Source organism: Danio aesculapii, chromosome 18, assembly GCF_903798145.1.
Source record: "Danio aesculapii chromosome 18, fDanAes4.1, whole genome shotgun sequence".
NCBI lineage: Eukaryota > Metazoa > Chordata > Actinopteri > Cypriniformes > Danionidae > Danio > Danio aesculapii.
Window position 1 is genome coordinate 31,292,721 of NC_079452.1, and position 13,836 is coordinate 31,306,556.

The 13,836-nt window shown below is 32.2% G+C and overlaps 1 protein-coding gene across 1 annotated transcript in view; it reads right to left on the minus strand.

Moving 5' to 3' along the window:
- Positions 1-6,228: 6,228 nt before the first annotated feature.
- Positions 6,229-13,836, minus strand: part of LOC130245504 (programmed cell death protein 10-A) — a 23,356-nt gene continuing 15,748 nt past the window's right edge. Inside the window, exons 4-8 of the mRNA XM_056478206.1 lie at positions 11,828-11,945; positions 11,112-11,238; positions 9,179-9,257; positions 8,944-9,026; positions 6,229-6,777 (exon numbers count right to left, since the gene is read on the minus strand). Coding sequence (XP_056334181.1) covers positions 6,696-6,777; positions 8,944-9,026; positions 9,179-9,257; positions 11,112-11,238; positions 11,828-11,945 — 489 coding nt within the window. The 3' untranslated portion in view covers positions 6,229-6,695. The remainder of the gene's footprint in view (positions 6,778-8,943; positions 9,027-9,178; positions 9,258-11,111; positions 11,239-11,827; positions 11,946-13,836) is intronic.

Here is a 13,836-nt window from a genome sequence, read left to right on the forward strand (position 1 = left end):
ATAGAAATATTTCCAAAACTATATATATTTTTTTAATTTTGGATTGAGATGCTAATGGTCTAATTGAATTCAATGATTTTTGCTAAGCTAAGCTAAAAGTGTTCCCTCCGTGACCAGGAGATTGGCTGAATGGACTCAAAAATGGTAAAACTCAGCTGTTTAATTAGGGTCATTTTTAACAGTGTAGGTGACTTAAAAAATCATTCAAATTTAAAATAAAATAAAAAAATGTAAAAAAGTAGAGTGTTTGTTTAATGAAAAATTGCTGATCTAAGACAAATTGACAAAAATCCACCTCATATTATCTCCTGCATCCAAAACGCCAAACTTTCCAGGTTTCACCACAGCAATGGAAAGCACCAGGACCTCAAGTTCAAGTACCTAGAGTAAGAAGACCACTTTCATGAGATGCTAATGGTCTAATCCGGTTGAATGATTTATGCTAAGCTAAGCTAAAAGTGTGCCCTCCAAACCCAAAGATTGGCTTAATGGACTCAAAATGGTAAAACCCAGCTGTTTAATTAGGGTGTTTGTAACAGTGTAGGTGACTTGTAAAATTAGCCTATTTAAAGTAAAGTGTTCGTTTAATGAAAAAATGCTGATCTAAGACAACTTGACAAAAATCCACCTATGATTTCCTGCATCCAAAACAACAAGCTATCCAGGTTTCCCCACTACACAGTAGAGTACCAGGAGCTCAAATTCAAGCACCTAGAGTTAGAAGAGCACTTTAAAGAGATGCTAATGGTCTAATCCGATTTATTGATTTATGCTAAACTAAGCTAAAAGTGCTGATCTAATCCATCTCTTATTATCTCCTGCATCCAAAACACCAAACTTTCCAAGTTTCACTTAAGCATTGAAGAGCACCAAGACCTAAAGTTTAAGGACCTAATGTAAGAAGAGCACTTCCACGAGATGCTAATGGTCTTATCCGATTCAATGATTTATGCTAAGCTAAGCTAAAAGAGCTGATCTAATCCACCTCATATTATCTACTGCATCAGCAACACCAAACTATCCACGTTTCACTAAAGAATTCGAGAGCACCAGTACTTCAAGTTCAAGAAGAAGAGAACTTCCATGAGATGCTAATGGTCTAATCAAATTCAATGATTTTTGCTAAGCTAAGCTAAAAGTTAATTAATTTAATCGGGGTCAATTGTTCTTTGACAGTGTAGGTGACTTGTAAAATTAGCCTATTTCAAAAAAAGTAGTGTTCATTTAATAAAAAAATTGCTGATCTAAGACAACTTGATAAAAATCCACCTCATATTTAAAACATCAAACTTTCAAGGTTTCAACACAGCATTGGAGAGCACCAGGACTTCAAGTTCAAGCACCTAGAGTAAGAAGAGCACTTCCACGAGATGGACAAATGGAGACATGAGTAGGAGTACGTCCAGAGCTGGTCCAGAGAGTACGAGAGAACTGCCTGCAGTGTCAAAGCCCACACATATTACCCTTTCCTTACCAGTCCTCTTTCAAAGCCTCAAGTATGTCTCATGGCAACCAGGGTGTGAGAGAAGACTGTGTATGAGCAGACATTCCTCCGTTCACAGACCAGTGCTAGAGAGCTAGAGAAAAAAACATGTTAAAGAGAAGAGCGCAGCATTCCTGTGGAGGTAAAATAATGGCAAATTTATTTAAAGGGAAAAAACATGTTGAATTGCATTAACTGAACAAAGGGGGTATTACATTTATAATATTATACTAGTAAATGTATTTATATATTTTATTTAATAATATTTTACATTTTTCATGCTTTAACCTCTTAAGGCCCAAGGTGTTTTTTTACATGTATTTTTTATTTCTCTTTGCTATTTGGGCTTATTAGAACCTAATTAGAATAAAAATCTAAGTATCATCTTTTGATATGATGTACTTTTAGTTTACATAAAACACTTTTTCCTGAATTTTTTATTGCATATTTAACATAGATTTTTTTAAACATGTTTTGACTATCAGAGAGTAAAAACAACATTTTCCCCCCATTTTGGACAGTTAAAAATAGTGTTTGGGACATTTCATATGCTGCAAAACATTGCAGGATGACACCTTATGTCTGTAACAAAATATAAAACATTCAAAGTATTTCAAATAGCCACTTAAGAGCTAAAATGTGCTTTCCACGTATGTGGACACTCAAGCTCTAGGAGGTAAAAAATACAAGAACTTATTGATTCAATGCATTGTTTTGCAATTAAATTTTTTTGCTAGAGAAAAGGTGTTAGGGCTCTATTTTAATGATCTAGGCGCAAAGTCTAAAGCGCATGGTGCAAAAGCATTTAGGGTATGTCCGAATCAACTTTTTTAAGGATGAAAAAATATGGTCTGCACCCCTGGTCTATGGTCTAACAGGGTTGTACTTATTCTCTTTATGAGTTATGGGTGTGTTTTGAGCATAACGGGCATTAAACCAATCAGAGACTCATCTCTCATTCCCTTTAAGAGTCAGTTGTGCCACAGCATGGCGCATTTGCTATTTACATGATGGACTAAGTGGAAAAACTGGAATGCTTCACTAAAGGGAAAACAGTTAAACAGACCATCTGCAGCTACTAACTGTAGAGTACTAACAGAGTACTAACTGTACTCTCTCTCTCTCAAAAAAAAAAAAAAACTTTACTAATGCTTTGCTTCTTAGACTTTACACACCTGAAACTTGTCTATAGCACTTGTTCACTGCTGCTCTTATAGTTGTGTAAATTGCTTCCTTGTCCTCATTTGTAAGTCGCTTTGGATAAAAGCGTCTGCTAAATGACTAAATGTAAATGCAGCACGAGGATAAAGAATGAGCACTCCACTGAAGACATCCATTAGCCTACATATTTAATTTCGTTTGTTAAGCGCAAAGATTTGTTTCAAAACTATTTCTAAATTCAGTTCTGATTTCCAGCACAGTAATTAATGATCAAAAATAACAAAGTGTGGTCAAAAAACTGAGTTATAACCAAACACACGTCCTGTTCTTATGGCCCATATGGTGATGCAGACATCTCCAAAAGCAGACAGGTGGACAAATCTAAACTTGTTTTATTAAAACAAATATAAATATGGAAATAATAAATAATACTGCTAATAATAACATTATACTAATGCAGATTGTCATTAATAAACTGAAAAAAGCCCCCTGTGATGAGACATGGAGGTAATGCTTTCCTGTGTGTATTAAGCATTTGGACCTGCATAGGTGCATAACTGACGCAATCTGCCCTGGACTTGTGGACTATTTCAGATTCTCAAAATAGCAATGTGCCAACAATGTGCCTTAATACAAAATTAGGGTTGCACTGGTCTGAAAATAGCAACAAATCACGCCAAACACATCTTGCACCTTATTGCGCCGGGTGTATGATAGGGCCCCTAGAGTAAAGCATTCCTGTGGAAGTAAAATAATCTCAAATTTATTTGAAAGAAAAAAAATTCAATTGCAATAATTGAAAAAATTAGGCATCAAATTTACATATTTATAATATAAAAGTACATTTATAATCATATTTTATTTAATATTATTTAGCATTTTTAGGTAAGAACTTGATTAAAGGCATTATTTATTTATCCTTTTGTTTTTTAAACAAAAGCATTTGACATTATTTGACTTCCATACATTTCCAATAAATACATTTCACTGTACAGTAAATTTCAGGATTGTCATTATATTCAATTTGCAACTTTTAAAAGCAAAAGCTGTTCTGAAAGCTAATTCTAGTTTAAAATAGACCACAGAAAAAAACATTGTCTAAAAATAAACACTGAACAGTTAATCTCAGTCCAGAAGTTGCTTAGAAACACTGATTTTTTTACCATTCCGAGAGCATTTCTAAGCATTATTTAAAAAGTCATATGCAAAATTTAAGTGGAGAAGCCAGTCCTTAAATGCAATGTGACAAGTATGATGGAAATTCATGCAGTTGTAAAATACTCAGAAAACGAAGCCAAGATTTAATTAATTACCATTTTATCTGATTTTTGTTCTTGCTAACAGTTGACAAAATCATTAGCCCTCCTGTGAAATGAATACTATTTCAAATATTTCCCAGGTGCAGTTTATCAGAGAGAAAACACACTCAGTGCATTAAACAAAACAGTTTTAATAACCATTTTCCTTCTTTTGCCATAATGACAGTACGTAATATTTTTCAAAATGCTTAATATTCAGCTTAAAGTGCAAATTAAATGATTCAAAGATTAATTAGTTTAAGAAGACAACGGGCTCTATGCACAGCTAGAGTTTTAAAGCCAACGATACACTTCCGGTGAAAGTTTAATGTGACTATTTTCAATTTCACAAGGTTGTTTTTACAGCATCGATGTTGTAATGTCGTTACAATACATTCAGTTAAATAAACTTAAACATTCATTTAGTTGTTCAAGCATAAAACGAGATGAAAGACCATTGTAACTGCTAGCGCTGTCAGTAGCAACAGGCTAGCGCAGAAATTCCATTGAAAATACTGGGGTAAAATAAACGTCATATTTTAAAGACATGGAGGGGGGAAATGAAATTTAATGCAGTGCTTTTAGTCCAATCGGAGACCCACTTCATCTTATATCGTATATCTATCAAGCAGTAAAGATCGCTTATTTTTTTTGGAAGAAATAAACATGACAATTTTGTAATGGAAACAGTTCACCGGAAGCCTTTGGGCTGCTTGGCTAAAAATTAAAGTCTAATATTAAAGAATATTAAAGTCTGTGTGTATAGAGCCCATAGGAAAGCAGTGGTTTGTTCTGTAGACAATTGAAAAAAAAATCTTAAAGGGCCTAATAATACTGACAGTAGTAGTTTTATTACAGTTATTATAGCCAAGCTTAAAGATAAATAAGACTTTATCCAGCAAAAAATATATATATATATTATAGAAAACGCTTTTAAAAAAGGTATTTCACTGTTAAACAGCCCTTGGGAAATAATTGAAAAATATTTTTTTTCCTTCCATAAACTGTTTAAAAATCCACCAAGTAAAAAAGTCTGATTGGTTAAAGGTGCTGTATATAGATTTTGACTCTTTAAAGTATTAAAATACCATACTATGTTTGCAGATATTTCAGAAACATGCCAAGTGAACATACTTGTTTATCTAAAAAAACAATGCTTAAGTCAGATATTCTGCTTTGAAAATGTGTTACGTGCTGGAACGTCTGTCTTTGTTTTGGTTCTTTTAACCCGCCCACTGGCAGTTTAGTCAATTATATTTCATGGAAAACAGTGTATTTCATTCATTCAGTCAGTCAGGAAGGCTCTCAAAACATGTGTCCGCGACCAAAAATGCAACCTCCTATGGACAGTAGCAACCTCTGAAATGAGACACAGATTCAGAGTTCCACATGAGGTGGTTATTAATTAGCAAATAATATAAATATTACTTATGTAAACATGAAGCAGGTTATATTGTAACCGTGTGTCCTAACAACACGCTAAGTGATGAGATTTGCAGTGACAAGCAATTTGGCTGTTTGTACCAGACCAAACACGACAGAAATGTAAATACAGCCATTCAGAAGCACAGAATAGTGCACTCACTGCACTCCAACGAAATGGTGAGGTTTATAATCTAATTAATACATATTAAACCTCTTTAATATTATTAAATGTATATGCTGAATCACTGATATGTGTGTTGGCTTTGAGTCTAAAGTTCAATTTCAGATTTATTTTATTTTCAAGATCTGAGGTGAACTATCTGCTGCTGCTTTCAGTAGTATGGCAATAAATGTCATGTAAAATGGTGTTCAAACTCACATTATTAACATTTGACACTGAATGAAGCACATTAGGTGTACCTGAGGTGATCGTTTATCCTGTTGTTCACCTGTGAGAGATAGAAGCCGTTTCTAAAACAGAAATTTCAGGTGTTGGTTAGGACAAAAACTGCTTTTAATATGGAAAATATTCCTTCTATCATGTGCCATTGCTTTTATTTAAAACACAACTTCAATCCGCCTTTAGGCTCGACAGTCAGGCACGTTCACATCAATCTGGCAACCTGCACTTGTGTACACTCATCAGAGGAGGAGCCGAGTGAAAATGTGTTTCGATCAATGAGTGCAATACCTAGTTCAACCACTGGGTGTCAAACTTACATCTTATCCCTTAAAAAAGAAGTGGAGCTTGACAAAAGTATGAGACACACAGCAAATCTTAAAACATCTAATTACGAAGTTTGAAAAATTAATAACTTAAGAATCACAAAACTAAAAAAAAAAATCCAAACAACACAAGTGTGACATGTGCTGCGTTTATTTGAACAATTCTGTTACCAAATATCTATTAAATATACATCTCTCATTCAAGTTCAAAGCATCAGAGGAGACAGCTAAACCCCAGCATTTACAAGCGCGTCTGGATCGCCCCGTCCTCCCCCAACAGGCAGGCATTTGGCTTTCTCTTGGACTGACCGGACAGAACGAAACACGTCTGAAGCGAAACAGCAAGGAAAAAAAAGCGAGCGCAAGCATCTCCACGACTGTAAAGCTCAGGATATGAGAAACTCTGGACGGTCACTCCAGCTCATGAAGAAGAAGATTAGATTTAGATGGGGTTAGAAACCATAATAGAAGCCATCCTGCCTTAAGTGTAACCGCCAGGAGACAAGAATCATAAATTACAGTCCAAAGGATTTTTTTTTTTTGCTTGCTTTTTTACATTGTTCATATAAAGGTTACTTTAAAAAAATACACTTCTATGACTTCTACGCGACAGTTTTGAAGGTCTGCAGTATCAAGTTGGTTTGGTGGATGAGCCGGTTGGCACTGGCAAACACATTTATTGCCCTGGAAGAAATACAGAACACAAATTAGGTCTGAACACATGTGGACATTTCAATCAAAATAAGCTGCACTGTAAAAAACAGCCGTAAATGAGCAGGTTTCTGTATTTTGTGATTTATATTTTTATTTCCTCCTGTTTATTTATGCTTTTGAATTGCATTATGGGACCTTGATCTTTCTTACAACAGCTTTAAACCTTGAAAAGTTGGAATTTTGAGTAGTTTTTGAGTAGTTTAAAGGGATATATTGTCTGGGTTAGTGTTGTATATTATGGTACAGTAATCCTGTAATAAACTTCCAGTACATTTTCTGTTATTTTACAGATATATTTCTCGCTATGTATTATTTATGATTATTTACTGATACATATTATTTCAAACTACTAAACTGTGAATAAAAGTCACTTTGTTAGACTGTAGAGTTGATTATTCAACATCAGTAGTCGACAGAGCAGAGACCAACATCTCAATGAAATTCACAAGTGTAAATAAACGGAAAACACTTGTGAATCACAAAATACGTAAAACTATTAATAAAACGACGATCATTAATGAAATGCTCAAAAAGCTAGAAAGACTCTTTTTTTTTAAACCGATTTTGATTTTGTAGGTCACCATCTTAATTATAGCCTTTACTCTGATCATTTTAGAGCAAGGCGTTGCTAAAGATAATGACTTACATACTTTGATCATTTTACATAATACATGATGCCTTTTGATCGACAGGTTTATTAAAAAGTTACAAAACATTATTAAAACATTACAATTACGACCCCAAATCTTTGCCAAAGTCATGCCTTTAAGATACTGTACTTTTAAGTTATACAGTAGTTTGCACATTAACATGGCTGATTTTGTACTTTAGGATGCCACATTTCTTTATGACTTTTATAAATAATAAAGTTAAATACCATAAAAAATTGAATTACGTTGAAACTGGTATGTGTGTATATACATACATACAGTTGAAATCAGAATTATTAAACCCCCTTACAATTTTTTTCTTTTTCTTTTTATAAGTATCTTGAAAAACATATTACTATTTTATATTGAAAAACAATATTATTTACTGTCATCATGGCAAAGATAAAATAAATCAGTTATTAGAAATGAGTTATTATAACTATTATGTTTAGAAATGTGTTAAAATCTGCTCTCCATTAAACAGAAATTGGGGGGTAAAAATAAACAGGGGGGCTAATAATTCTATTTTATATATATATATACACACATACACATATTTATATATCTATATATATATATATATATATATATATATATATATATATATATATATATATACATACATACATACATACATACATACATACACACACAAACATATATATACACACATATATACACACATATATATACACACATATATACACACACACACACATATACATATATACATACACACATATACCTATATACACACACACATATACATATATATATATATACATATATATATATATATATACACACATACACACACACATACATATATACATACATATACTGCCAACAGATCATTTCTCCTTCTCAAATTAAATATAATTAAATATTGATATTAATATATAGTATTTATATGATCGCAAATTAAAGTTATTAGTAACTAATAAAGTTATGGTAGCTAATAACCTTATCTTTTCTAAATTTGATTGTATGCAATAACGTGCATAAAGCTGCATACAAGTAAACTTGAAGTTGACTTCTTGCAATGTTTTGGGACAGTGTAATTGTTTTATGTTTGATCCACTTAAATTAGTCAAAACCAATTAACGTAACCTGATTGATTTGTGTTGTGACAACATGAATGAATTGTGTGGAACCCTGCAGTTTTTACAGTGCATGTGCTGATGGAAGCCATTATGAATTTATATGCAAAAACATTTTGCAATGTTCTTGCAATGTTGGACCTGCATTTTTCCAACAGATCTTATTTGCATATCAGAGGAACCCAGAAGGGTTGTGTGACAGTTATTTAGTCTATGGATTTATATTTATCATATCATTATTAATTTTGTTAATATTATTTCTTGCTTTAATAGAAGCACATACTGCTCACTATTATGAATATAAATGCTGAAACAGTTTTGCCTGGAAAAATGCAAAAGCAAATAATAGAGGCTTTCAAAGGGTCATTTTTTGGAAGCGTCCATACTTTCCGTCTTTGAAGTAGGTTTTCAGAGTGTCGCTGAAGCTTTTCGAATGTTTCACAAACTCTTTCTTCTGATGGTCAAGTGCCTGGAAAACACAAAGACATTTTATTCAAGGATAAAGTTGACGTTATACAGTATATACTGGCTGCTGTGCGTGTGTGTGTGTGTGTGTGTGTGTGTGTGTGTGTGTGTGTGTGTGTGTGTGTGTGTGTGTGTGTGTGTGTTATTGTCACTCACCCTTCTGTTCTGGTACTGGTATTTCTTGAAGACGTTGTTCACGGTGTCCAGCAGCTCTTTTATGGCACTGGCTATATCTCTATAGAAACAAAATAAACAAACATTCAGCCGTATTTATAACCCTTATAAAAGCATCTCTATAAAGATCTGCAAAGTTTAATAAATAGTTGCCATTACAGCTACACAATATAATGTTTCAGCATCAGCACTATTTTAAAGTAAAGTCAACATCGTAATAATAATCTACTTCACTGGTAGTTCCTATTGTGCTGAATAAGAACCTGCTCTGATTAAAAAGCTAATTTAGTTCCCAATAGAGGTGTTCTTATAACTACAATCATTCTCAGGTCATGTGATACAAAAACATCAAAAAGTGAGTACTTCAGCTATTACTGTAGTTCTAGGAACTATGAAATCTTTGCTAAAGTGCGAAAGGCCCTTTAATGGTTTTCCCATATACTTATCTACATTTTAAAATGATCAAATATGGTTGTAAAATGCCATTTTAACAATTAGAAGCAAGAAAGAAAACAGGCTCTTTAAAAACAGGCTTTATTTTATGAAATGCTAAAAAAATATTTTGGGTTTTGGTTTTAGAGTGAAATACAAGTTATGCTTTCTTGGTGATGTCAAGTTGTCATGACAAAGATGAAGACTGGTTGTGATGCACTTTTTTATGTCTTAATTTGTCATAAACTATATCATCTTTGCATTTAAAATGACATAATAGAGCAAATGACACTTAATAACAGTTGTCATAAGCATGCATAAAGTCTTATAAACACCCCTTTAAGTAAAGCGTTGACAAATAAACTAATAATAATAATAATAATAATAATAATAATAATAATAATAATAATCTATTTTGCTGGTAGTTCCTATTGTCCTGAATAAGAACCTGCTCTGAATAAACAGATCATTTAGTTCTCAATAGAGGTGTTCTTATAACTAGAATCATTAATGATAATAATTAATGGACTTTAAAGATACTTATTACATATTATAAGTATATGTACATATTTACTCTACATTTTGTCACGTTTTATCATGTCTTACTCTACATTTTGTCACAAGTTGTCATGAAAAAGATGAAGACTGGTTGTGAAGTATTTGTTTATGTCAAGTTTTCATTAACTATGTCATCTTTGCATTTAAAATGATATAACAGAGCAAATGAAACTTAATAACAGTTGTCATAAGCATGCATAAAGTCAAGTAAATAATAATAATAATAATAATAATAATAATAATAATAATAATAATAAATCATCTACTTCACTGGTAGTTCCTATTGTGTTGAATAAGAACCTGCCCTGAAAAAAGCTAATTTACCTCCTAATAGAGGTGTTCCTAAAACTAGAATCACTCAGGTCATGTGATGCAAAAACCTCAAAAAGAGGGTAGCTATTACTGTAGTTCTAGGAACTATGAAAATATTGCTAAAGGGCGAAAGCCCCTATAAAGGCCTTTCAATGGTTTTCCCATATACTTATTTCATATAATAATTATAACGTACATATTTACATATACGTTATACTTTAAAATGATCAAATATGACTGTAAAACTTCACTTAAACAATTAGAAGGAAGAAAGAAACAAAAAGCAGGCTTCATTTATGAAATTTAAAGCACCTGGAAGACACAAAAAAATGAAGTAAACAAACACTAAATGCTACAGCTCTTAAAAACAGGCTTCCTTTTATGAAATGTAAAAAGTTATAATCTTGCTTTGGGTTTTAGGGTGAAATACAAGCCAGAGATTTCTTCAAATATCAAACAAAATACTTCAAAAAAAAAAAGAAAAATACAGAAACTCAAGGCAAGTGCGCAAGTAAAGTAAAGACTGACGTAATGAAATGAAAGCCTTTTTTCTTTTTTACTTCATGTTTTTGTTACGACCCATGCATGCATGTGGGCAAGAATATGTTCTCACTTGATTGTCTGCAGGAATCGGACTCGGTCATTAATTTCGTCTGGGATTTTGCTGAGGATCTGTTTTAGCGCGCGAGCTCTTTCATTCAGGTCCTGGAACTCCCGCTCGGGCCTGTCAATCATGTACTCTGCACACAAAGAACACGCCCACAGGAAACGCTCAGTTGCCATGGCAACACCAGCAGACTTGCCTTTAATAACCTGTCATTAAACTGCGAAACATAATGGAACATTAACTACTTTTAAATGGCCGACAATGACTGACAACCATCAGCACTGAGAAACCGTAATACACTCATCACTGCACTAAACTGAGAAATAAACTACAGATGAATACATTCAGCGCATAAACTTCAATACTATCATGTTAAGCATGGAAACTTCATAGACACAGGATAGATTACAGTTGAAAGAGCAAAATGAGGATTTGACAGTGGTCTTGGATTCAATTCTGAGGTACATTTAGCATTTCAAATCAACAGAAATGAGCATTAACCGAAAGCCCAGTGCATGTCCGCGCATTCATTAGCAGCATAAATCTGAAGATGTCAAAAACACTTGCAAAAAGGAGGAAATTAAATTATGAGGGAAAATACATTACAGTCATTAGAGAGCATTTAATTCGTGGTCAAACAGCTCCCCCTTGAGGCACAAGGCCACAATGTTAACACGACTCCGCATTGAAAACATGCTTTATTCTTTAAAATCAATACGCACCCACGACATCATCAGCAGCCATGCGTAATAAAGACTCGGTGAAGTTGATCTCCACATTCTTCTTCTCCAGTATTTTCATGATGATGTCCTGAGTCAGTCCTGGGTTCTCCTTCTCTGCCTGATTCAGACGAACATATCACAACATTAGTCCACAACTAAAGAAGTACAGTTGAAGTCAGAATTATTAGCCCCCCTGTGTATTTTTTTTCCCATTTTCAGTTTAACAGAGAGAAGGTTTCAACACACTTCTAAACATGATAGTTTTAATAACTCATTTCTAATAACTGATTTCTTTTATCTTTGCCATGATGACCGTAAACAATATTTTAATATATATATTTTCAAGATACTAGCATACAGCTTGAAGTGACATTTAAGGGCTTAACTGGGTTATTTAGGCAAGTTAGGGTAATCAGGCAAATCATTGTATAACAGTTTAGACATTCAAAAAAAAAAATATATATATATATATATTGCTTAAGGGGGCAAATAATATTAACCATAAAAAGATAAAAAACATAAATTAAAAACTGCTTTTATTGTAGCCAAAATAAAACAAATAATATTTTCTCAAGAAAAAAAATAATATGGTTAAACATAATTTGGGAAATATGTAAAAGTAAAAAAAAAAATTATAAGTATCTAATATTATTATGAATAAACATTTTACTATGGTTTACAGAAGACACCTACAATTTTTTATATATACACATAGTGGTTAAAAAATACTTTACAATTTTTTTAAATCATTATATTATTGAGAAAAAACTAATATAGCTATTATGCTTGATTACAATAAAAAACATTATTATTTCACCTATTATTATTCTTTGAGACCTTACTTGCGTTTATTATACTTTCTATATTAAGAATACATTATAAATACATTATTAAGAATAAACATTTTTTCCATGGTTTACAGAAGACACCTACTGAAAAATATAATTCAGTGTAACAACAGTTTATGGCTGATAAATAATCATAATCAGGCATAATTAGAACAAAAATCATTTGTTGACAATAAAAGACTCTATTGATGGATTGCAGTGCAGCACCAAAATACTCAATTTTTTTTGTCAAAAAGTGTTTTAAATACTCATTAATTGTCAAATCTTTATACTTTCCCACTTTTATTCACAAAAAAATAAGTTTTACCCATTTGCCAGCAGTACTTGAATTAATTTAGAATGAAGCACATTGTTTTATATATTTTGGGTAGAGGTTACAGTGTGTATATGTATATATATATGTGTGTGTGTGTGTGTGTGTGTGTGTGTGTGCGTGTGTATATATATATATATATATATATATATATATATATATATATATATATATATATATATATATATATATGTGTGTGTGTGTGTGTGTGTATGCGTGTGTGTGTGTGTGTGTGTGTGTGTGTGTGTGTGTGTGTGTGTGTGTGTGTGTGTGTGTGTGTGTGTATACATAGTAGTTACAAAATTACGAAAAAAAAAACTTTATATTTTATTAAGATTACATTATTTCAATAAAAAATATTTTTTTAATGTTTTTGAAGATAACATTATCAAAAAAAACCTAACTATTATGCTTAATGGCAATGGAACATTATTATTTCACCCATTATTGTTCTTTGAGAATTTACTTGTATTTATTATACTTTTTATATTAGGAATAGATTAATACATTATTAAAAATTAAACATTTTTACCATGATTTACAGAAGACACCTACTAAAATATAATTCAGCGTAACAACAGTTTTATGGCTGATAAATAATCATAATCAGAACAAAAATCTTTTGTTGACATTAAAAGACTCTTGATGGATTGCAGTGCAGCACCAAAATACTCATTGTCAAGAAAATGTTTTATTTCAATACTCATTAATTGTCAAATCTTTATACTTTGCCATTGTCATTCACAAAACACTAAGTTTTCTCATTTGCCAGCAGCAATTAAAACAAATCATAATTTAGAATTTAGCATAAACCGCATATTTTTTATATATTCTGGGTACAGGACACA